General features: G+C 40.6%; 2 protein-coding genes across 2 annotated transcripts in view; both read right to left on the bottom strand.

Moving 5' to 3' along the window:
- Positions 1 to 3,224, bottom strand: part of LOC146653554 (period circadian protein homolog 2-like) — a 19,572-nt gene extending 16,348 nt beyond the window's left edge. The window contains exon 1 of the mRNA XM_085429444.1: positions 3,071 to 3,224. The gene's annotated coding sequence lies outside the window, so the exon portion shown is untranslated. The remainder of the gene's footprint in view (positions 1 to 3,070) is intronic.
- A 6,958-nt stretch (positions 3,225 to 10,182) lies between these two features.
- Positions 10,183 to 25,652, bottom strand: part of pik3cb (phosphatidylinositol-4,5-bisphosphate 3-kinase, catalytic subunit beta) — a 48,082-nt gene continuing 32,612 nt past the window's right edge. The window contains exons 7-24 of the mRNA XM_085429117.1: positions 25,125 to 25,292; positions 22,617 to 22,706; positions 22,163 to 22,417; positions 21,985 to 22,081; positions 21,765 to 21,895; positions 21,378 to 21,425; positions 20,298 to 20,486; positions 19,067 to 19,188; positions 18,693 to 18,836; positions 18,423 to 18,522; positions 17,597 to 17,793; positions 17,396 to 17,505; positions 17,153 to 17,231; positions 15,880 to 16,047; positions 15,674 to 15,797; positions 15,419 to 15,564; positions 11,779 to 11,911; positions 10,183 to 10,938 (exon numbers count right to left, since the gene is read on the bottom strand). Coding sequence (XP_085285243.1) covers positions 10,801 to 10,938; positions 11,779 to 11,911; positions 15,419 to 15,564; positions 15,674 to 15,797; positions 15,880 to 16,047; positions 17,153 to 17,231; positions 17,396 to 17,505; positions 17,597 to 17,793; positions 18,423 to 18,522; positions 18,693 to 18,836; positions 19,067 to 19,188; positions 20,298 to 20,486; positions 21,378 to 21,425; positions 21,765 to 21,895; positions 21,985 to 22,081; positions 22,163 to 22,417; positions 22,617 to 22,706; positions 25,125 to 25,292 — 2,439 coding nt within the window. The 3' untranslated portion in view covers positions 10,183 to 10,800. The remainder of the gene's footprint in view (positions 10,939 to 11,778; positions 11,912 to 15,418; positions 15,565 to 15,673; positions 15,798 to 15,879; positions 16,048 to 17,152; positions 17,232 to 17,395; positions 17,506 to 17,596; positions 17,794 to 18,422; positions 18,523 to 18,692; positions 18,837 to 19,066; positions 19,189 to 20,297; positions 20,487 to 21,377; positions 21,426 to 21,764; positions 21,896 to 21,984; positions 22,082 to 22,162; positions 22,418 to 22,616; positions 22,707 to 25,124; positions 25,293 to 25,652) is intronic.

The following is a 25,652-nucleotide window of genomic DNA, read 5'->3' as shown; positions in this document are numbered from 1 at the left end:
ACACAGGTCTGCTGACACAGTACAAACAAAAACATATTATATTTCATAATTATTTAAGTGAATATATATGGCCTGTGTTCTCATTCAAGTCAGTGTTAGAACTGACCTGGTCATTGTGTGTCCCCTAGACCACATTAGGCCCTTTAATTGTCCCTGAGCAGCCCTCATGAGTTTAATGGGAAATTAGGACTTCCCAATGCTTCCCATTTTAGCCACCAATAGCACTTTATACTATATAATACTGAACAGAACTAAGTTCAGCTTATTGGTGTGACCCTCCAAAACAGTGGCCCTTTGAGAAAACTAATTGTCCACTTCTGTGTTAGAAGTTCAGCCATGCTGTAAATAGAGACCTTTTTTCACTTGCTTCTGGAAAGCCGCAATTAAATAAGAGCCTTTAGAAGATCTTGGGGAGTAAAAGCTGGTCTCCAAAAGACAAATACAAGATCCAGTTTTATCAGTTTTTATCCTCCTACAATTACCTCAGCAGTGGTTGGAGCCATTCGTGTCTTTCAAAGCTGAACAGGAAATACCGGCAACAGGTACTGAGGCCAAATCCAAACTATTTTACTGTTTTGCTGCTCTCCAGTGTCAGGTTGCAGCTATTTATGTAAGCGCGCACATTCAGCAGCCTGTCTATTCTTCTCTCTCTTTACATAAGCACTTTTACATAACTTCTCAAAGTTTTAAGAGTAGGTTCTTCATTTTTTTTTTTAAACTAGAAATATATATAAAAACACAACCCAGCAGACTTTCCAAACCACCCACTCCACTTAGAAAATGACCCACTCTTGTTTAAAGGAGGCAGCAGCCAGGCGCTGTGAAGAGATGTTTTATTGGCTGCTGGAAATGACCAATCGGCAGAGAGCAAGGAGTTACAACTGGTTAGAATAATGTCACCCAAACAAAAGAGAGACCACAGCTTGTAATCATGGCAACAAAATATTTATTCCTATTACTATTATTTACATTCTCTTTAAGGAAGTAAGACCAGCATTTCCTAGAATTGTGTCCTCTAGTTACTTTCTATACATGTCAGCACATATCTCATAAAATCACACGGGTAAATTTTGTTTACAATATACGAGCTAAAGTTAGTTTTATTGCTCAGATTATTTCATATAGGGAGCCTGAAGAGCTAATAATAAATGCACAAAAAGAGAAAAAACATTAGGTTAACAGACAAAAAACTAAGTAATTGAAGTATGTTTATGTAAATCATTCCCCACATGTGCTTATGTGGGAGCAGTCCACTATGGATAAACTGAAGCTTTACTAAACTCTAAATCACACACAAACACGACCATATGTTAAGCACTGATCCCTGAAACTCATGCAAACTGTCATAACACCGGCTCCTCTGTGGACATAACACAGAACAAACCATACATGAAACTGCTGAAGAAAATCTGACTACTATCCTGTATTTTAAAGTGTGTTCAACTTCAATGAAAGACCATGCAGTGCAGACGTTGGCTTACCAGTGACCCCCCCCCCCCCCCCCCTTCCTCCATCAACATAACAAGAAACACCAGCATCCAAGCACAAAAGTACAACTCCAACCACCAGAGAGTCTTCCCAAACTCTCTGCAACACTGCCGAACACGTCACTGAGCAGAATAATGACATAATGAAACTGAACTCCCTCTGCTTCCAGCTCAGCCCTCAACTAGAGGGCTTATACAGCCAGCACACTAGCACAGATCTCAGGCATTATACAACCCTGCTCCAGTCACATGGATTTGGCCATAGCGCAGCACAAAGCTATGGTAGCCTTGTTTCATAAAACCCACATGGTTTGTCTTGTAAGTAGCTCCTCCTGAAGTGCACTTTTTTACTGGCATGCGAAACTGAAATCACATGAAGACCAATAAAGGCATACTGTTACATTTTTGAGAAAAATAAACTCATCTGACAATCCACACAAAGTTAAAACATGGCTTAACAAATATTAGTGGAAGACAACATCAATATAGATGTAGAAAGATGCTGCACATACGGTGGCAAAACCTATCATTTTTACTTAACCCCCTCCTGTTATGGCCCATCTCAATATGCAATAAAAATGGCATCAGACCGAGTGAGTTACATCACAGTGTAGGCCACCAACTTAAGATATTACTTATTAATGATGACTGCTGACATACAAGTTGTAAAAATTGTTAAAAGAAGACACCGGTGTGTGTGTGATTATTGTCACACACTTTTTTTCCTGTAGCTGCATGTTGCCATGGTATAATCACTGTTTTGGCCTTGTGGGAAACTGCTTTGTAACATGAAAGCCACACGTTTGGGGTGAAAAATAAAAGACAGCTCAAGTGACATTTTTAGGCTTCAAATAAATGCTTTTGAATAACATGCGCGGTTTCTACTTTTTTTTTTTTTTTTTTTAAATCTGGCAAAAGTAGTAGTTTTAGGTAGAAATAATCTTAATCTGATTATTCTTCTTCCCCTGTCTGTCAATCCAAACATTTAACAAACACTTTTAAAAATCTTATATAAAGAAATTAAACCACTTCCTCGGGCCATAATTGTGCCAACAATTCAAAGCCATTTTGTAAAAGTGTTTCGAGTGCGAGCAGCTAAAAAGTAAACCTGACGAAGAGCCTTTTTATACGTCTAATATTACACTTCCGTGCATATGAAATTTCTCACATAGATACTCTCGTATTAGATAACGTTTATATTAAAGGAAAAAACATTAAAAATGACCCCCCTTCCCCCATCTGACTCCCATTGACCTGCTATTTAAAATCCACACACACGTTGACCTGCAATCCAGTGCACGGTACACTGACACAGTTATGTAAAAGTAACCGAATCGTTAAAAAGCAGCCACGAATCCACGGCGAGATACCCGCAGAGGACATATTTCATAAAAGCTAACATTTATCTAGCTGTCTGACTGAACAGAAAAAATATAACCGGCATTTTTTGGTTTTAAAAGTACAAAAAGTAGAGCAACTCGGGGTTCACGCATGCGCAGACCGCATTTTTGTTATGCAACTTATTTTTTCGCTCGTCAATCTTTTTTGCTAAAATGAAAGGGCGCAAATGAAAGCTGACCAACCTGAGCAGTAGTTGGAAAAATCCTCTCTCCGGTGGTCTCCAACGAGATGTAAAATCAAAAGCGACACGTAAAAACTATCCAGTTATACCGTTCAGTATTCCTCAATGGGAGCAGAGCTTCAGACGGCTTGACACAGTAGTGAATGGATCCTCCCCGGTTCTCTCCCGCACAGGCCTATCAGCGAATCGCCGAGCCCAGCTCGCGACCTCAATTTAGACTCCTCCCTGTGCTTTTTCCGATTGGCTGGATGCAAGGGGTTTCCATGGAGAACGTGACGGAAATGCGATATCGGAAGCTTAATGGCCTAAAGTGCTGTCCGTCGTTTTATATAAACAAGGCTTTGACTGCACGTGGAATCTCATGTTGTGTGAGAGTGGGGCAGTTACGACTGCGTGAGCAGCAGAATCCACAACAACCTATCAAATGTTAAAATTACATAAATGAAAAAATGCAAGGAGGAAACGAACAGGAACTGATGATGACAGAGAGAAAAAAGTGTCACAGAAAATGACAGTCAGTCTAAAAGTTAGAAACTCATTTCGGGAAGGCAAGTGCGAGTTATTGCGTGATTGCTGTTGGAAGCCTTGAAATGTTTCACCTGTGTGACCTTTTCAACAGATGCGCAAGCATCGATAATGCAGTGAAAGTGTTTATCGAAGCAAAGGGACAGGTCTGTGGTGGGGAAACTTGACACATTCTTACTTGCGTCACATCTATTTCTACCCTTCAGTTGTGGCGAGGTTTTTTTTCCATTCAGAGACCACAGATAAACCATGCCCACATACATTTGTTAGTTAACGTACAGATGTGTATCATATGCCATGCAAACAAACCAAAGCAAACTACATTTTAAAAACGGCCTTTACGTCTTGATTGCGTCATTATGCTTTGAAATAAAAGGTTTGCAGTCTTTTGTTACATTTTTTTAATGGGCTGCTATGTGCCAAGCTTATTCATCACTGTTTTTCTGGGACTGGACAGCACCTGCTGGATATTTTTTCCCACAAGCTGGCATGATAGCCACAACACAATATTTTCTCTTTTCTAGCCAAGATCCTCCACAGAGCAGTTTACCTGCGTAAGCAGGATTCTAAGCTTTGTAACTGCTTGTCAAGTGGCAGCCACCCACCCTAGCTCAGGTAGCAACACACCATGCAAAAGCCTGCACTCCTTAGAACATGTGAGAACGAACACCCTCCTTCTCAGCCTACACTTTATAAAGCCACTTTTATGATATCACCCAGAGCCCAGCAACAGGCTCTCCTGCTGGCATGTTTGCTTTGTGTTTTTCTCAGGACATCTTTGGTTATAAGTGTAGGTGGATCTGACTCTGTATAATTAGACTGATTCATGAATCACCCCTCCTTTAACTCCTCCCTAAACTACGCGCATTTTCTGGCAGTGGGAGCAGGCTTGGAGATCCTGGAGGTGGGTGGAAGTCCCTAAACAAGACTGAATCATGCTGTGTATAGCTTCATCTGCTTTGACTGTTGTTCATGATTATCTAACCAGAAATCCTCTTCATTAATTGCCCCACATGTGAAACTACACAGTTCATATTAGCCATTTGTCTGCTTTAAATTTTTTTAAGATGTATATATTTGGATTCTTAAAGATATGGCTAATGAATAAGAAAATAAAGTGAGGCGTGAAAAGTGTAGAACATAACTGTTTTGCCCTGAAATATCTGTTTGGATGCAAACATAATTTATATACAGTGTTATCAGGGTGTAAAGGATGACACAGCAACCTCTGGATGCTGGAAAATGAAACCACTGCAAAATTTCTAAAAACTGCAGTACCCCTAAACGCCACACGGGCTGGCTCCAAAAGCAAATCACTAGTCATATAATTTCACGTGAAAATGTCCAGTTTTACAGAATTTAAAAGCATTCAGCATTAGTTTACAGCTATGCCATTGTACCTGACACAAGCTATGAAGTCACAGAGGCCTGAATTTTGGACCCTTTTCGAAACAAGGCAGGAAAGGCAGGAAAAAACGGCATGAATCAGTGGGTGAAACTTTCTATGGCTTTTACTTTGAAAAGTTTATGGTATTCCTACAAAACGATGGCTTGGACTAGAGTCCCTCTTACTGGGTTTAGGGGGCTAAGCTGATGCATACATCATAAGCAATTTTTTTGGAAGGTGTGACTCAAAGGCACAGTGGGGTCAGAACCAGTAACTTTTCCCCCTTATACTATTTTAATGCCAAATGAAGGAATAATTCTGTATATCTTTATATATACAGTTACTTCTAAAAACTAGGGAGGATGAAGTCCTTTCAAAATTTCTAGTTCTTATTGTATTGCGACTCTAGCTCATAAGTCTCTTCAGAAGTGTTGCCATTTGTACTGATAGGTGCTACATCTGATCAGTTCTGGACTTAAGTAGTTCAGTGTCCTGAACATGACCTGTGTCCGTGTGCTTTTTGGAGCATTTCTAATGGAAGTATATGATAGACTGTGTGGTGCAACCTATCTAAAAGGTTTGTGCTTTAAATTTCAGTAAGAAAATCTACTATTTTATTAGTCTGATACTTGGCACCAATTAGTCTGTGTATTGAACTTATATAGTTTATTAATGCAGCTTACTAACATGGCTAGCCAGCCTTAGCTGATAACATAGCAAGCCACCATCCCATATAAATATGGTCACATTTGTCTCCAAAAAAACCTACCATGGTGGCAGGACAAAATGCTAATGTTGAGCCTTCTAAATGCCCACAAACAGTCACATCGAAGTAGCTACATCTATCTGTAATATACAGTCTGTGGTGTAGTGTGAAGTCATCAGTGATGTAATACTAATTATATTAATATGAAGCTGCTATTACAGATTCGTTCCTAACTTTTACACATTTTAATAGTTGAAAAAAAAAAAATATACACACACACACACACACACACACACACACACACACACACACACACACACACACACACACACACACACACACACACACACACACACAAAACCAGTCAAAAGGTTGGACACACCTTTATTTTCATGACTGTTTGCACACTCCTTGCATTGGATGAGCTTCATTATGTAGTCACCTGAAGTGGTTTTCCAACTATTTTAAATAAATCCCCAACAGTGTCAAATTTGTTGAAAATTTGAAGAAAAAAAAAATTATGTTTTCACCCAGTATACACAATATCTGACACCGTGCCTACACTCCCTACGACCAAAGCTTCTACAGGTTACTGTATTATGTAACTGCACTGAAGAACAACACACGTACAGCAGATGAGTCACACAGAGCACTGATTGTAGCCCAAGTGAAAGAGAACTGATAATTGATGATCTCTGGAGGTAGTGACTTTGTTAGCATTGCCCACAGAGAAAAATAAAAATCAGTCCCCGAGTCATCCAAACAGCAATAAAGAGCATTTTTGTACCGCTCAGACACAAAAGGAGCTTCATGATGAGCAGGGTGGCATTTATAAAAATCCCCTTATGGTCCTCTAACTGTAGAGATAGGTGAAAAACAGCGCTACTGACATGTGCAAGTTTGATGGCTGATTTCTATTTGCTTTTGTTTTTCAAGTCTACACTTAACAGCTAATTTCACTGGTGGAAATATTACTTTTTTAACTACACTCAACAAAAATATAAACGCAACACCTTTGTTACTGCTCCCATTCCCCATGGGATGGACGTAGAGACCTAAAATTCATTCCAGATACACAATATAACCATCCCTCCCAAACAGTGGTCACAAATCAGTCCAAATGTGTGGTAGTGGGCACATCTGCTATATTGAGATAATCCATCCCACCTCACAGGTGTGCCACATCAGGATGCCGATCTGACATCATGAGTAGTGCACAGGTGTACCTCAGACTGCCCACAACAAAAGGCCACCCTGGAATGTGCAGTTTTTTGCGCTATTGGGGGTCTGGGGACCCAGAACCGGTCAGTATCTGGTGTGACCACCATTTGCCTCATGCAGTGCAACACATCGTCGCATGGAGTCTATCAGATTGTCAATTGTGGCCTGTGGAATGTTGGTCCACTCCACTTCAATGGCTGTGCGAGGTTGTTGGATATTCGTGGGAACTGGTACACGCTGTCGTATACGCCGGTCAAGCACATCCCAAACATGCTCAATGGGTGACATGTCCGGTGAGCATGCTGGCCATGCAAGAACTGGGACATTCTCAGCTGCTATCTGCCCTGAACAATGTGAACCATGATTCATCCGTGAAGCGCACACCTCTCCAACGTGCCAGACGCCATCGAATGTGAGCATTTGCCCACACAAGTCTGTTACGGCGACGAGCTGGAGTCAGGTCAAGACCCCGATGAGGACGACGGGCATGCAGTTGAGCGTCCCTGAGACGGTTTCTGACAGTTTGTGCAGAAATTGTTTGGTTGTGCAAACCAATTGTTCCAGCAGCTGTCTGGGTGGCTGGTCTCAGATGATCTTGGAGGTGAACCTGCTGGATGTGGAGGTCCTGGGCTGGTGTGGTTACACGAGGTCTGCGGTTGTGAGGCCGGTTGGATGTGCTGCCATATTCTCTGAAACGCCTGTGGAGACGGCTTATGGTTGAGAAATGAACATTCAATGCACGGGCGACAGATCTGGTTGACATTCCTGCTCTCAGCATGCCAATTGCACGCTCCCTCATTGCTTGTGGCATCTGTGGCATTTTGCTGTGAGACAAAACTGCACATTCCAGGGTGGCCTTTTGTTGTGGGCAGTCTGAGGTACACCTGTGCACTACTCATGATGTCAGATCAGCATCCTGATGTGGCACACCTGTGAGGTGGGATGGATTATCTCAATATAGCAGATGTGCCCACTACCACACATTTGGACTGATTTGTGACGGATGGTTATATTGTGTATCTGGAATGAATTTTAGGTCTCTACGTCCATCCCATGGGGAATGGGAGCAGTAACAAAGGTGTTGCGTTTATATTTTTGTTGAGTGTACGTGCAAATTTATGCATGCAGCCAGATCATTAAAGCCACCTATACTTAAATTCAGCTCGCCCCCACCCTGCCAGAAAAGCTCTGACTTTTCAAGGTATGTGCTCAAGACCTCAGAGTTCATCTGTTGGGTGAGTCACCAAGAAGTTAATGGCAGATAAGTTGAAAGGTGCAGTGAGACGGCTCTGCAGATTATTAGTTCAATCTAATTGAGAGCTGGGGAATTTGGAAACTAAAGCAGCATTAACAGTCACGTTCCTATAGCTGTTTTTGAATGTTTTATTCAGTGCAGTAAGGGCCATCTTCCTACTAAAGCATGTTTCTGTAGTGGACACGTACCAGCATGAGAACATGGGATTATTCATAATACACAAACTGGTCTTAAAAAAAAGTTGCCTGCAGTTTTTGCTAGAGAGGGCATCACATTTTTGTAAAATTTCAGAGGGTTTGAAACCTTCTGCCCTTTTGATATTTTTCATTTAAATTAAAATAGAGGGAAAAAGAGGGAAACTTCTCTTATAACTAGACTCACTCATTTCTGGATGTATACAAACTGGTTTGACTTTTATATTTTTTAGCAAAAATAGCTGTCGAAAATAAGCCTGTGTATATTTCTGTCTAGAATCAAAAAGTTCTCTTGCCTCTTAGAAGAGGGAAAAAAAATATCCATTGGCCTATGTAGGCGCAGAAGTCACTCAGCCCACATCAAGCAGCAGAATAAAAAAAAAAAGACCACAGACAGAAATGCAGCACAGTGGAAAATAAATTTAATAAAACTCCTATGAAAACAGAAACCAGCAAAACATTAAAAGCCTGTACATTTGACAATATCCAGTGTCTGAGACTTCTGAAGGCAGGTAGTGCAAAATGCAGCTGCATCACACATAAACCAGCAGGCAAAACCATTACAGGCTTGGGCCCGGGACCAATGTTTCATGATTAGATATGGTTCATATACTGGGATATTGCACAGGAAAAAAAGAAAAAAAGAAAAATTCCAAACAGACGCAGATGCTGGTAGAGCACCATATGTTGAAACAAGTAAATAGCTTTACATTGCAGTGTAATGTCCCTACTGATAAATCCCACCCACACAGGTCCAGACTTCAGACTCCGCCCACATCTGCTTGTATGAGGACAAAAAGCCCTTTCAGAAATGCACTCCTTCCAATTAACCTGTGGGCACCTGAACAGGCCACCGTCATGTCTGCTCACTTTAATGGAAAAGTTGAGCTATCAGTCTCACCATAAGCATTTTTGTACACTTCAGGTCACATGACATGACTGGGCCCGTCTTTTAAGCATCCTTGTGAGTTGCTCCGTCAGTAGAGAATGCCCTTAAATGATGATTTTCATCTTTGCCGGTCCAGAAGACATCTTCCTCACTGGAGCCTGTGTGGGAAGGGTGGGGGCAGCTCACTCAGCAGTACCATGCAGCTTGTCTCACTGACAAGTCAGTCAGTAATGTTACTCATCCCATGTCTGAAAGGGGCTAAATACACTTAAATAGAGCGGCACATATCTGCACATTCGATGGAAACAGACTGTTAAAAATACAGTAGAAAAAAAGAACAAAAAGAAACTGCTAAACATTTTTTCTGTTTTGGTCCTACCATGTTAAAAGCATCAGTTATTTCTCAGTGTACTTGGTGGCTTTAATGCGTTGAATTCTTTAAAAAGGAGGACAATCTGGGGTAGTGGTAACTGGCAGGCGATAACACTTTGGCCAACAATGCTTTTGATTTGACAAAGAGACGACGCACATTGTCAATTCAGAATAAAATAAACTAGAATGAACTGTTTAGTTTATTAAAAGACTATTTAAAATTTCTTATATATGCCTCTCTATAAACATTCCAGTGTTCAACGGTCCAAGTGAAGTGAGATTCAGACAGTGGACCAGTAGGCTCAGAGCATCTCTCGCATCAGTCCTTCTCTTTCATCATTTCCCTCACAAGTTGACTTTGTGGACTTGTACTCTGGCACATCCACATCCAGGGATACATTCTTAAATGGCAGAGGAAAAAGAAATGTCCGAAACGATACAATCTTCCTGAATTTTCTTTTAGGCACACTGAGACGGGAAGCGAGTGTTAAGATGCACTTCCTGTGGCTGTGATGCACACCATTTTAAGACACAGAGTCAGATGGGTTTTTTTTTTCTTGTCTATTTCATTCTGTCCTTTCTACACCCATCTCTTAGCTCTACTTAAAACAAGTTCAGGGGTGTGGGCACAATATGCACTCCATCAGGGTCTGTTCAGGCAGAGTTTCAAGTCCATCTGACATAACTCAGCCACTCCTAAATTTTATCTTGTTAGCCAGTAGTTCAGCCTGTTCTGTGTGGAGTTTTGTCTGAGAAGGTTTAGCGTGGGCACAGTGGGTGCTTCAGTTCCCTTCCTTTGGCTGCGTGCTCCATCGGCTTTCGTGCCTGTGCAAAATCTGCAATGACATTACCCACCGTGATTCCACTGAAATGTCACAAGACCATGAATGAAGATGGCTCACGGGGCACCGTGCCAGTGTGATGCAAGGTGAGGAGGGATACAGCAAGTAAGGATGCAGAGTAGCTTAACTGAAGAATGAGGGGGCAGATTTTATTCTGTATAGTACAGGAGGGGGGCGACTCTGCTCAAGTTTTGGATATTCTGCTAGATTCCCTTCTTTAAATTAGGGTCTCTGTCACCCTGTCTCCTTGGCACATCCTGCCTCTTCCCTCACACTCTCACGTTCCCTCACTGCGTCCTCTTGGGACCACTCCCCTAGCCTTTGAAAGGTTACAGCTGCCCTAAGACCGGTTGTCTTTGGCCACATTGTGGGCCATCCAGTTCACTTTAGTTGTCCAGCTCTCTCTCAGGGCTTCATCAAACTTTTGGCGGAACTGCTTGAGGGCCTCCTCATCAGTTTTACCCAGAGCCAGGGAGTCCTGAAAAGGGAGCGGAAAGTAAGACAGGATAAGTCATGTGGGCAGGAGGATGAAGATGTAGTCTCCCTGCATACATGCTGACACTCAGTTATTTAAAATGTTATAGACATGTGTATCTGTAGAGTACCAATTTGGAGAATATTAATATTTTTATAAAAGGATTCTACGCTGAAATCTGGAAGACAAATCACCCCCATGTGAATTAACTTCATGATGACATAATGGTCGAAAAATAGCAAGGTTTAGGAACAATGACTGAATTACTGACACTGAAGAAATAATGTTAGTATCAAGATTCTTACGAAGGTCCTGAAGCTATAAGCAGCTCTTTTTTAAAGATGATTTATGGAAATTAAAATTAAAGGTATCGTGGCTCAAGAGTTGGGAGCTCGCCTTGTAATCGGAAGGTTGCCGGTTCGAGCCCCGGCTTGGACAGTCTCGGTCGTTGTGTCCTTGGGCAAGACACTTCACCTACCGCCTACTGGTGTTGGCCAGAAGGGCCGATGGCGCGATATGGCAGCCTCGCTTCTGTCAGTCTGCCCCAGGGCAGCTGTGGCTACAACTGTAGCTTGCCTCCACCAGTGTGTGAATGTGTGTGTGAATGGGTGGATGACTGGGTGTGTAAAGCTATACAAATACAGGCCATTTACCATAGGTAGAGGTCTAAAAAGAAAACGGGATGATATGGATGCTAAGCTAAGCTAAAATATTTGGTTAATCTTTATAAAATACTGATATGTTTGTGCATTCCACCACTACAACACCATATCTATACATGCACACTGTAACAGAACTACAGTTTTTGTGCTCTCCTTGCATTGCCACTTGTGATTGTCGTACCTTTAAGTACTGGATGTCTTTAACTGAAGTGAGCTCAGGTAGTCCAGCAGTCAGCATGAGGGCAAACAGTGTAATGAAGAGGTTGCCATTCTTCCTCAAGATTAGATAGGCCTCCTCACAGTACTGTCGGAAACTACAGGAGCACACAGAGACAAACACACGTTAGTCATTTTGGAACATGGTTTCAATTATTTGCTTTCTAATGAAGTCTATTGTATTTTCTTAAAAACAAACAAATAAAACAAAAACCATAAATCAGTCAGATTTTATCTGCACCAATGTGAAAGCAAAAGCTAAAAGAGAACATGCGAACAGTACCATCCATTGAAACTTTCAATGGAGTTGTTAAGAGAGGTGGAAAAAGGCTTGAGAAAAAGGCTGCTCTGCTGTGGCTCTAAATCGCTCCCTTTTAAAATTGTGAGATGGGGCTTTAGGGGATGATTCACTCGTCAATCAAACCCCATCTTTCTTGAACTTTATTATAAAAAGGTTTTTTTCCACATTCCTAAAACCAATACAATGTTCCAAAATACATTTCAGTTTTCTAACAAAACCTTATGCACAGAATTTCTTAGTGAGCACAGACTGCTGGCCACTGAACCCATTAAAAAAAAAAAAAAAAAAAAAAAAAAAAAAACAAACAAACAAAAAAAAAAAAAACTGCTGTGCCCATTTGATTCAAGTTTTGTCTTTTTACAGGAAACTGTAAATACAGACTATAACTGAGCAAAAAAAACCAAAAAGAACAAAAACTCCATTTGTATGCCTGTTTTTTATTGCAGTTCACTTCATAACTGTATTTGAGTTATTTGATGTATAAAACAATGCTAAATGGACTTGTTTTTACACAGAGCTTTTCTACTCGACCTGAGCACTCAAAGTGCTTCACAAAACTTGCCTCATTCACACCAGCACTTTTTTCTATGCTTTTTTCAATATAAGAGCTTTCTATCCAACATTCGCATGCATTCATGCTCTACCTCCTGAACTACAACCACCCATGCTAACAAAGTACACATGGTGAAGTCAGTGATTGTGATTCAAGGTTTTTGTTTACACTGTTTGTTGCTAGCAACACAAATGTGTCTGAGCTAAAGGGTGGACCAACACGCTCTTCGTAACGTGCCACACTTCCTTTTCACCATGCAGTAACTCGCTGCACTCATGACTTTGTCTCTGCTTGTAAGAAGCATTTTGAATCCACCTTTTTCCTTGCAGACTTCTGAAGGACACAATCACAGTTGCTCTTCTAGCTTTAATAAAAGCTTGCTGCATAATTTTTTTTAAGCACGCAAAGACCACAAAAAGACACCTCTGATAAATACTTCTTGTGATCCAGAGGGAAATGCCAACTGTCACATTTTGTGCACAATGTGCCAGATATTAAACCACAACTGACGCAGCAATGCGCCGCTACTCCACTTTTCTTTTTACAGTATGCTTTGCTGAGCGATAAAGGTTATTTTCAAGCTCACGTCATGCAGGATGTGCATCTCTGCGCTGCTCTTCACCAGCGCACTGCTGTGCAGATTAGTTGGATAACTTCAAATGTTGCTTCAGCATACTGGGTCTTATGCATGCAGACATGAGGTAATTGTAATTAAACATTTAATGCCTTGGGCTGGTCTTTAAGCTCTTCAGTAGTAATGAAGACATTATTTATATTTATTGGTTCATTTATTGCTCAATTATAGTAACTTCAGCTGCAAAAACATTTGCTGTTTCACAGGACTTGCTTCTAGGCATCTACCTTCTTGTGAGACAGTTACAAATGCAGATATGCATATAGGCCACAATAACAGATTACTATACCACACGGGTATTTCCACGTCACAAAATGAATCATCTACTTGTTCCACAACAGATCAGAACTTTGTAAACAACAGAGAGCCATTGCTTCGTAATGCCTTTGCACACCACCGCCAACGTGCACCTCATTCTGCAAACACAATACATGCACCATTCCACGTGACTGACATGTCTGAGCTTAGGTATCATTATCGCTGAGCAATAACTTAATGTAGTATCAAACCCATATTTTTCTTGACTTGGCAGCAGCAGCTCTGCACAGGTTTTTCTTTTTTTAAACTTTTTTTTTCCTTTCCTTTAGCAAAAGAAAAAAAGAACCAGCAACAACAGTTACCAGAGCAGCTTTTAGATTACTAGAGAACATAATGCCTTACATGGATGTTTTCTATTATATTTGGATTGTCCAAATTTCATATAAAGGAAGAATAAAAGTAGAAAGCTGTATCCTTCACTGAGCACATTTTTGCTCAGTGACACATGCTGTTCACTGAGTCTCTACTGCCAACTGCTGGAGGGAGAAGGTACTGCACTGACACTGCTAAAGCTGTGATGTCATTCCTATGTGGCTGAAACAATTTTTTTTTTTTTTTTTTTTTTTTTAAAGTTTGCAGATGGAATATCACTTCAGAGTTACTTAGAAATACAAATGGAAATTGAGCATTTTCTGTCATGTAATGTATGTAGCTTTTTCATAGCATGATGAAGTCAGTTGCAATTTTCAGGATGGTAAATCAAGGAAAAAAAAAAGAAAAAAAAAATCAACCAAGAAACAAAAACTTAACATTTTAGTCTTCTATTAACTTACCAATCATACGCTTGTGAGTTGCTAAAACAATTTACTCAGCTCCATTATAGTAAGGGGATGTTTCTAGGTCTCTCTAAAATGCTGACTCTTGAATCCTCACCAAGAACAGGAAAGCATATCAGATCACTCCGGTTCTCCGATCTTTACACAGACTTCTGTCAAAGAACTGATTTCAAAGCACTGAATAGCTTTGAGAGAAAATGCATTTCTGATCTGCTCGTATGAATAAAGTTTGTGTACGTCCCCAAAGTTAAAACAAAACTGGAGAACCAGTGTTCAGATACATGAAGTGTAATAGCTGAACTCCTGTAGTTCTTTTGAAACTATTATGTTTTATCAAGTATTGAGCTACCTAGTTCCACCCACTAGACGTCAATTTAGGAGGTTTCTGGGTATGAGTGGACACTATGTTTCTGTAGAAAATTCTCGGTAATAGTTGTATTTTGACCAGATTGTGTAGCCAGTCTGCGCCATTTAAATGAATTTAAATGAAATGAAGAATGGCAGCATGCATTTAAGACAGCAAACTCCTTCTGTTGCTGCACCCCCTGTTCTGGCCCCCCCGATGGTCCACACTATACTGCAACATTTACTCTCTTTAGTTGTAAAGCTTTTTATTTTTGTCTTTATTAAAATAGTTACATTTTCCTGTATGAGTGATGATGATAATAATAATAATAATAATAATAATAATAATAATAATAATAATAATAATAATAATAATAATAATAATACATTTCACCATGATGTAGTTTACAAAAGGCACTTCTGGTAGCCATCTTGTTAAAGTGTGCCACACAAACTTAGCATCAGACAGGAAAACCAGAATTAGGGCCTTAAACTGTACTTGGTTTATTATTAGTCCAAACAGAGTAAGCTATCAAATGTAAATGATTATCAAATTAATCTTAATGATACAAAAACTTGACTGAATTGCAATAAATGGTTGAAGTTACAGTTTGAATCACAGTGGTTCGTGTGAACAGAGGTGCTGGGGCTGGAGGTAAACAGCAAAGTGAAACAAACCTGCCAAACTTTTCTGTGTTTCCAGTCTTGCCCTGTTGTATGACGTGGATGAAGTCGTGTGTGAGGATAAATGGTACACGCTCCCTTTTGATGCCAAACTTGGACTTGAAGTTGCCCAGGATGTGACCGAAGTCTATGTGAAAGAGCTAAAAAAGAAAACAAAAAACCCCAAAACACACAAGGCCAATCAGTGAAGCCTGTGGAATCAGGAAAAACCAGGTGGAGAATGGAAAAAGAAAACTCAGATTGCCTAACCTGTCCATTGCTGCGGACCATGATGTTGTCACTGTGGCGATCTCCAATACCCAGGACATAAGTGGCTACACAGTAGCCTGCACATGACAGAGTGAACTCCTCGATGGCCCGGTCAAGAGCATCACTGTAAATGCACAACCACAAACAACACTTAAGATCATTTCTGAGGCTGCAGGCTTTTATCTGATCACTGGGCTCCAGCTTACCCAGAGTTCCTCTCTTTGAGCCAGTTAAGCAAAGCATCCTTGTTGAATGCCGCAGCTGCTGCTACATTGCTGCTGGTCAGCTGGATGTTTGCGATTGTTTCTGCAGATGAGACGACCTCAATCAGCCCGGTGCGGTCGCCTGTTGCCAGGCAACCATATGGTACAATTCTGTATAGACGGAGGAGAGCGTAACAATATCAGAACATTTATTATTATTATTATTTTTGGTTTATACATGGATAGACACTTGAAATATCTGATGTAGTGACTTTTGTCCTTTAACGTACAAATGAAGAAATTCTCAGATCTTGCTCAGTAATACATGTGTGACAGGTTTCTGGGTAAGTAGATAAATGTAACCGTGAGGGTTTTTTCCCCCCCCAACTGTTTTTGCACTCCCAGTGTGGAACAATACTTTGTTATGCGGTTGGTCATGTTATTGCCAATGTTTTCACTTTAACTTCCTTCAGTTCCACAAGATGGCAGCAGGTCCTTGTTTTGTGACGTGGACCTGCTTACAATGACCTCTTCACTGTTCTATTAAACACAGCGCCCTCCTAGTCTTTTAAACCTAATACTCAGAGTAGGCTTAGGTTAGAGATTGTATTAGCAGTTTGACAGACTTTAATGGAGACCAAATGTCTTAAAGGCGTTTGTTTCTCAGTCTAACTCAAAAATTAAAAAGCAAAGTAAATTATAATAGAGACAGCTGACAAGGAAGACTGCAAGTGATAAAATATCTCAGTATTTTTATTATATCGTCCCTGTTTTTATTCCCAGTGTCCCACTGCTTTTGAACTGTGAACCTGTGTCCCTGTAATCTGAAACACTGGCCACAGGCTCAACTGTCAAAACACCCCCCTCCACCGCTTAGCTCCAGATGTGTAGGTCTATGTATAGAGAGGGTTTTTGCAAAGTGTGAAGTGTGGATTTGATTAAAAGGTTTTTGACTTTCAGAATTGCACAGAAAATTTCTGGGGTTGATGCAGCTTTTAGAGAGCAACCCTGTGTAACATATGTACACAGCATGTTCAAGTAATTTTAAAGAAAAATGATGGGGTCATTTTTTAAATATTATTATCTATTAGCAATAGAATATATGGGTCAGGGTGTAGTACATGTGTGCCTGTACACAACTCTGTATACATGTTTAGAAAATGAGGCCAGAGGTCTAACTAGCACGGGGAGATTAACTCCCCACAGAGCACAGGAAGAAGAAAAACAATCTTGGCAAAAATCTGTCAGTCTAACACGCACACACACAAAAACTCACCTGAGGTCCAGATTTGCCTCCTTCCAGAGAAGGTCCATTAACCTCAAAATCTGGAGGGTCAACATGTCTTGTCTTAGGTCTAGGAGTAAAAGTCAAGATGAATACTGGGAAAGTGCCTCAGTTTGGAAAAAAAGGCAATATTAAGCTAGAAGGATGACTTTTCTCCTTCCATTCCTTTGCCACTTCCTGCTTCTTTTAATCTCCACCTTTCCAAACCCCCCTCCCCCCTTCTCTGATCCCTACCGTCTCCATTCTTAAAGATGATTCCCAGGGTGTCTCCACTCAGCAGCTTGTTGTTGTAAACAATCCAGAGGGGCTTCATCTTTGAGTCCATATACCGACACTTCTCCACACTATAGAGAGAAAAAAAGACCCATCAGCTTCCTGTAAGAGCAAAGGTTGTCACACTCCGGTATAAATACATAAAAACTTGTGTAATCTTACTTGATGTCAGACAGCAGGACACTGGGGTTTAGAGGGGAGTGAAGGTCTGAAAGAGTCTCCGAGTATCCACTCTGTCTTAAACATGTCATCATGGCCTCCTTGGTCAACATTGCTTCCTTGGTTTTACTACGAGTGTTCTTGATGGTCCCTAATTTAATCAGCTCATTGACTGACTTTAGCTTACTCAGGGCTTCCACCTGGCATATCAAGAGAAGAACAATGTAACAGAACCAAACATACAGGTTTGATTTAACCCCGTGAACAAAGTTCTCCTGTTACTAAGAACTGATATCATTCTCCTGAAATAGACAACGTCAGCATTGTGTCACCACTGTGTATACGCTACCAAACAGGAAATTTGGCCAGATAAATGATAAGGAAGTCACAGGATGATTTGAGAAGAGACTGTCAAAACCAACAGTGTAGGGGCCAAAGGTCAGCGGGCAGGATGGGTGACAATGCTGGCACCGGAGAGGCTAAAAATACCATAGAGCTACCCCAGCTGAACTTAATAGATCAGCACTAATCTGTCAGGTGTGTGCAGATTTTTCAAAGTAAAATTGCAGTTTCTAGCAATAAAACATTTCAGCATATTTGAGTAACAGAAAAATGTTGATGATTTATTAATTAAATCTTAATAATGACATATCTACATCATGTCCTGACTGCCTGAAATAACAGTTGCAATACTTTAAGATTTCTGCCTCCAGCAAGTTTTAAGATTTGCAAATGAAACGTGGGAGTCTAAAACAAAGCAGTCATCACTTTTACTATTTTTTTTTTAATAGTGTGAGAGAATAGGTGTGTGTGGGTGCGTTCAGCTTGCCTGTTTCTTTAGAACCTCAATATGAGGGATGTTGCTTCTACAATAGGCTTCTAGGAGTAGCGCAAACTGGACTGAAACAGCTGGCATGTGGATCTCTGACCTGTAGAGGGCAGCACAGAGGAGGAATGGACAAACGAGAAACATCTAGAAATTTCAAACATTCCCTCTCCTTCTCCCTTAATTTGAATATGTAACTGTTCAAAGCCTGCATGTTTATTTCCACAACACTCAATTGCCTCCACACACACGCGCACACACAACCACACCCACCGTAGATGCCAGAAGAGGAAGTGTCCAATCTGGCGGTTTCTTTGAGCACGCTCTAACAGGAAATGAGTGAGGGCGCAGTCATAATAGGGCTCGTAACGCAACACCTGCACCAATTGTAGCAGGTACTGTGACAGTTCCTCATCACTGATGAGGGGAAAGAAGAAACAGGAAGACAGAAACTTAGAAAGACCATTTTTCTAAACAGTAATGTAATCCAGTGTATGATTAACAGCATTTAAAACAGACCAAGTGTGTTTGTGGTCAGTTGATGTATATGGAACAAAGAAAAAAAGCATACTTTATTGGAGCGTATAATAAATGTAATATATGACAGTGAAGTCTACTGCATTTCATAAAAAAGTGCAAGGATTTACCTCATGTCCTTTAAACAGCGCACAGCATACTCTCTGACATACTGGTCAGGATAGTTGAAGTCCAGCAGCTCCAGAGCATCTCTAGGACTCAGTTTGGGCCAAATCTGGAGCAGTGCCTGGAGCTGAGAGAGACAAACAACTTTAGAAACAGATATGCTGACATTTAATCAGTTAGATATGATGTGTGACCAAAAAGGACAACAGATCCTAAAGCATCAAAATCATTCTCCTGTTTAGAGCCATCTTCTCATGCACCTTCTCTTATTTTTAGATCACTCCTGTTAAATACACTGTAGAACTTCTGAAGTGCAAAACTCGTTATCCATTTCAGGGAAGTTGACTAAGTTCGAGGAAGCCAAATCTGGCAAGTGGCCTAGGTGGTGAGCAAGACTGGCCAAAAAAACTCCCATGTTTCCTTAGCACACACTACAGTTGTGATCATTTCGTCTGAATATTAGAGCCGACAGCCTCACCCCGGAGGACTAATTTACGCTACACATAGCAATAGTACAGAGATAGAGACTGATACATTTTACATCAGGGAATGCTTTTAGTTTTTAAATGGACCTGTGAATCAAATGCCCATGGGGTCACACATAATAAAGATGCTAATAAATTCTATAGCAACAACAGTTAGGACTGTAATTTCTTTCCTGTAAATACGGTTGAGTGTGAGTGACTTTATTATGATGCAGTTAATCATTTCAACAGTGATAATCTTGCCCCCAAGTAGAGACTCTATCACAGGCTTTTTGCTTCATCTGTGCCGTGACCGATGACGCTCTGCTTCTCACAACAGTGCTGGCAGCTGTGGGTTTATTATTAAATTAGATTTTAGTTTCAAGGAGGACAGTTTAAATTCAGTGCAACTTGCCTGCACTCATAGACGTAGATGAAGGTGTGACCAAGTTTCATAGGACCCTCTTAACATTGCACATCATATCCGTGCTGTGCATTTTTGACACCAACCCATAACATTTGTAGAGCTCAGACTACTATACATTAAGAGATACTGTCACACATTTTATGTCAAAAGTAGTAAAAATATGAGACTGACATTTGTCCATAAGCTCAATATATGAAATATGACCTTTTCTGAATTGTATGGGATTGCACTGAATCAAACAGTTTGCTTTTTAAAGAATCAATTTTTTAAAACCTTGAAACAAGTGCTGACTTAATATCATTATATCCTCAGTAACACCCCATAACAATGGATATGCTTCCTAACCTGGGCCATGTCCTCATGTTTGCTCCACTTGACAGAGAGTAGCAGCTTGGGCAGCGACTGGGGGAAAGTCTCACGACAATCTTGTCGTAGTGTCCAGATCAGATCCTTTTCATTTTCACAGAGCTGAGAGACCGGGTCACGCTCCATGATCTCCTTCAGCTCCATGTAGAATTTCTTAACACCACGACCCTGAGAGCAAAACGGTTCAGAAAAGAGAGAAAAGGTCAGCTGGGTTTGGGATTTTGAGATACAAAGGAGCAGAAAGGTGGACGTAAGGAACTCAGAGCGTGTAGATGAGCAACTGCATTTACTGTAAATAACCACATGAGGGCAGGAGAGCATTAAAGTAGTAACATTCTCACCATCTTTGCAATGTGCATGAGTGGGCCAAGAACTAGCATTCATTTGTTTGTTAAAAACTTGTAAAGTGTCTGATTCAACAAAGAGGCAGGATTTTAGTAGCTACAAAATGTAACCCAAGTCCTGACATTCACGTTCTTTACAGGTAAATAACAGCTGAGCTGTACAGCGCTCTATACTAATATGTAACATGACACGCTGTAACAATGAAATTACAACTTTTAGTCAGCGATAATCTAGTTTCTCTCACGCACAGACTGCATATTTAAAAAAAGAAAAGGAAAAAAAGAGACCGTGTTCAGGCATGCCCTCTAAGTAACAGCAGATTACGTAACTGGCTGTAACACACCCATGAGTGGGTTTTCAGTTGAGGGGTGGTAAGAGGAAAACGTACATGTAATCTGATTAGCGTGCGTAGTTTTGTACTTTTGAAGAGGATTTGAATATTTTTGCAGCTACACCCTGCCAAAGTAATAACAATGGGTTTCCAAGGAAACTAGCAAACGGGTGCCTGTTGAGGTTATATTTGTACTGTGTGACTCTAAGAGTGTGTGAGGAGAGAGATGGGCATGCTGCATCATTTCTCACATTTCGTGTAAGCCATCATGTAGCAATCACTACTGTGCTTTCAGCTTCGCTGCACTTTTATGTATTCTGAATGAATTCAATCATCTAAACACATTCGCACACAGTCAACTCCTTTTTTGTATATGAACTCACAATGGACACACAGTCAGCGCTGACCATCTCTGCAGCTTTTTCCAGTATCTGCAAAAAATTCAAATGAAAAAAAAAAAATGCATGAGTGAACGCACACTGATGCATCAGAGTGCATTAAACAGGCCGAGCACGTCCTGATCCTCTCATGCTAACAGCTACCACTTCATCATAATCACTAGGTACTATTTTGAAGAGCACTAAGCCACTCTGCTGACAATTTCAGCTGAACTCATGCTATCAAAAAAAGCCCATACTCAGTTTTTCCATTCGCAGATGAATAGTGTTTATCCATACATCACAAATCTAATCTAATTGGTATGTTTTAAAAGGGCAAATGGGTATCATCTTATTAATTTGACTGAATATGACGATTGACTGCTGTGTGACCTTGTCAAAAGGAGGGAAGACGATGGGGTGTGAAGAGTACTCTGGGAAGTGGATGTGCAGTGCTGTAGCGTTCTCAGTGTATGGGTTGGTCTGAATGGTTCCTATGGGGTTCAGCATCTCTTCAAGTTCATCTGGGCAGGAGAGACACACATGCATAGCTGATATGAATTTGCCCTTTATTAATTATTAAATTATACCGTGACTTTGTGTATGTCTATACCAGGAAATGATGACCAGCAGTGCAGGATGATGTCTCCAGTCTTCAGCTGCCCTTTATAGTCAAACACCATGGTGTTTACCCAAGCTATGGGGTAGTGCTGGATCATACAATTAAATGTTAGTCAATATAAGATAGTTTGGAAAAAAGGCACTTGTCTGATAATGTGCGTCCCACTCACCACTTTCCCCGCCTTGCGGATGGTCTGATACTTGTTGATGTGTGGATTTTTGGTGGACTTTTGCTTCTTAACCTTGTCCATCACGGCATAGATAGCAAAACAAAGGCGGGTCATGCGGGGCAGGTCACAAACGGAGATTTCAAACTCCACTGTGTTGTCTTTCCACGTGTGCTCTGAGCGCCCGCTACTCTCGTTGCTAACTGCCGGCTTGCAGAGAAGCTCTGTACCGTGAAAGAGCCCCGCCCTAACCTGGACCTGTGTACGGCAGGAAGGGTTGAATTTTACAATTACAAGCCAACCTGCCAATGGCCATAGATGCAAACTTAGACAAAATATCTCTGCTAGTTTGTGTGAAACTGGAAAGACAGATGGCACAGGTTTGCAGGGTTTGTGCAGTGACAAACTAATAGGTACACACATGACTTTTTAATAGATGCAAACAAGAAGAGTTTACCTTGGCAGTTTCCTCTGCGTTCACCTTGCTGCCTTTCACAAGAACTATCCTAAAGGGCTTAGGCACGTCCCACACACACGTCTGTACTTGCTGCAGAGGAAGAGTGAGAGGAGGGAAAAAACCCCAAAAAAAACAAAACAAAACTGAGGGACTGGCATAATGTACTGTGAAGATATACACACTCAAATGCTTAAAAACTAAATAAAAAAAAACAAAAACAGCAACAGTTCCAGACACAGGCACAAACAACAGGAAAGGTCAGGCAGGTCAGTCTGATGTCAAGCCAAGTGGATTTGTGAGGGTCAGCAAGTCAGCAGAACAAACAGTCACATGACACCTACAAACTATGAACAACACAGCACACTTCCTGCCCGTCTCTTTGCTCCTATGTGATTAGACTGATGTAATGTCAACGTGATCCCTTATCAGAAAAGATGGAAGTATGTTTGTTTGATTCTACTGTTGCAGGCAGAAACAGCTCCATGTCAAGTAAAGCATAATCACAAAAAAAAAAAAACAAAAAAAAAAAAAAACCACTCCGTACTTCTGTTTTCTTTTCTAATTATCAGTCAGCTTTCCAACAGCAGAGCATCCAATAACCACTTCCTTGCAAGAAAATAAAATCTCACTTCCTGTCTCAAATAGCCGCAATTCTACAGCAACCTTATTAAAGTCTGCCCAGTGTCCGTTTCTGTCTGCTTCCTCTATTGCACCATTCTTTTCTATGGTACTTTAAAGAACACTGACAAGACCGATATAATAAAGAAAAAGCACAGAAAATATGCAAAAGTCCACAAAACAAAAGAAAAACACTTTAAAATGTAAGCTTTTTTTAGACTAATTAGAACAACAACAAGAGGAAGTGATAGGAGATGTAATCGTCATAGACCATGAACACATTTATTTACACGTGCCATGCACTCAAAATGATTTATATCTTAACTCAGTGGACAAAGAACATATATCTATATCTATATCTGTCTGCATTTAATACGGTGGAAAGAGTTACATCCATGAGTTTCCTTTACCTGTGATGAACAGTGTGATTTAGCCACTTATATGACAAAGTTTGGAGATGCGTGGTTGCATCATACACTGTGCTTCAGATCTAGTTTCATACTCTGTGCTCTACTATTAGCCCTTAAACAGAGCAGCATTTAGTGCATTTATGATGGCAGGTAACCCCCCCCCCCCCCAAAAAAAAACAACAAAAAAAAAAAAACCCTAATCTTCACAATACTGTTAGTACACATTTTCATTGAGAACCACAACAACTACTGAAAAATCATAATGCTTCTTAACTGTAGTTAAAACCCTGCCAGGTAAAAACTGCGCCATCAGTAAATAGAAAACCTTGATTACACTTTCCATATCAGCCCAGGTCAAGTGACATACATATAATCACAATCAAGGCTTCACAGATAACAAGCAAGGTGTTACAGCTGTTTAGTGAGAGGGTGATAACTGAGGTAGGAATTCTCTTGTTGTGATGTTGAGAGAAAGAAAAAAAAAAAAGCGCTAAGTTTGTTTTGATTAACAGACATTTCCAATGTTGAGCAAGAGGCGTTACAAAAAGGAAAAAAAATATACCAACTTTAGAGCTGAGGCAATTAAAACTAATTCAAGTGAAATTAATTACAGGTACAAGATATCACAGGGAATTGTGTTCTTGGAATAAATGTCACTTCATGATAGGACACAAATCATGACACAAAATGATTGTGATAGTTTCAGTGCAGGGAGTGTATGCTACATGCAGTCAAAGTGAGAAATGGAAGGGCAGTGAAATGACTGGCTGTTAGTACTGCAGAGGAACAGAGATCTTAAATCAAGCAGGTGCAAAGTATAAGGAAAGGTTATGAAGCCGTAGCTGTTCCTGCAGCGTTACATAATAAATTTAACGTTTCAATCCTTTATCAGGTGACTCATGGTTGAAATATTTATCAACTTTTGAAACCACACATCACCGGGGCTTCAACAGTATCAGGCAATTAAAACCCCTAGGAGACTAGCTAATGAAGGCCAATGAAATTCAACCTGACATTTAAAATGTGGATGCACGCATTGAGCTGTGATGTCACTGTGCACCTGCAAGCAGTGCTAAGACGCTGGCAATGATTTCCTGACAGCGTGGCAAATGCTGGTAGTGCAGTACAGGCTGACACACTGCCTCATAAAAGAGACACCTGCCAAAAGTACTTGTTTACTTACTAAACCTCCACACCTGTGCAGGTGAATCAACTAAAGTGTGCAACTTTTCTTATATTGATGTGAGAGCAGCAAATGCTGGTGGATATCAAGTCACTGTAATCTAGTGCACATAAGAACGTTTTCTTACATTTTCAACCCCCTGTTTAGGCCTGATCACGTCAAACAAATCGCCATCAAATCAGATGATGTACAGCTGTTAGCAAAGCACAGTTTCTTCGAAAACAACATCAGCCGATTAGCAGACACACTCATAAAAATTATATTGTTCACAGAGTCATGCATAATATTTGGACTAACCGTGGGAGGCCTTCTCTTGGGAGGTAGCGGTAAAGGTGGGTTGGAGGACTTGCGGCTAACCACAGCGCCAATGGCTGAGATTTCCTTGTCAAACATAGTCTTTACAGTGCTGGTGTGGACCAGGGTGAGGTGGGGAGCCTCCTTGGCCTGCAGGCATGAGCGAATGTACTGCACACAAGACAGGACAGGAGATTTTAGGAGGTTGTAGCCATGTCATGTTAAAGCAGTCTCTGGAGCAGAAAAAGTGCTAAAGTCACTTAAGCTAATGAGCTAGAGACCGAATAAATGAGAAGTGAAATTTAATCTCTGCACAACTTGTCAGCAGACTTCAATGTAACATGGAAGACTGTGCACAAACAATTTCAGGTATTTCATTATTATCTTGATTATATTTTTAATGTTTAAAAAGCACATCATGCAGCCTGCCCACATGGATCCAAACAAGATTCAGATGCATAAAAATGTGACTACATCTTTACACACACACACACACACACACACGCGTTTACACTGCTGGACTAATAAAAA

Source organism: Rhamphochromis longiceps, linkage group LG14, assembly GCF_057381845.1.
Source record: "Rhamphochromis longiceps isolate RC_006_pf linkage group LG14, R_longiceps_female_GT1.1, whole genome shotgun sequence".
Lineage (NCBI taxonomy): Eukaryota > Metazoa > Chordata > Actinopteri > Cichliformes > Cichlidae > Rhamphochromis > Rhamphochromis longiceps.
The sequence above is the reverse complement of the archived record's forward strand: the minus strand, read 5'-3'. Positions and strand labels throughout refer to the sequence as shown.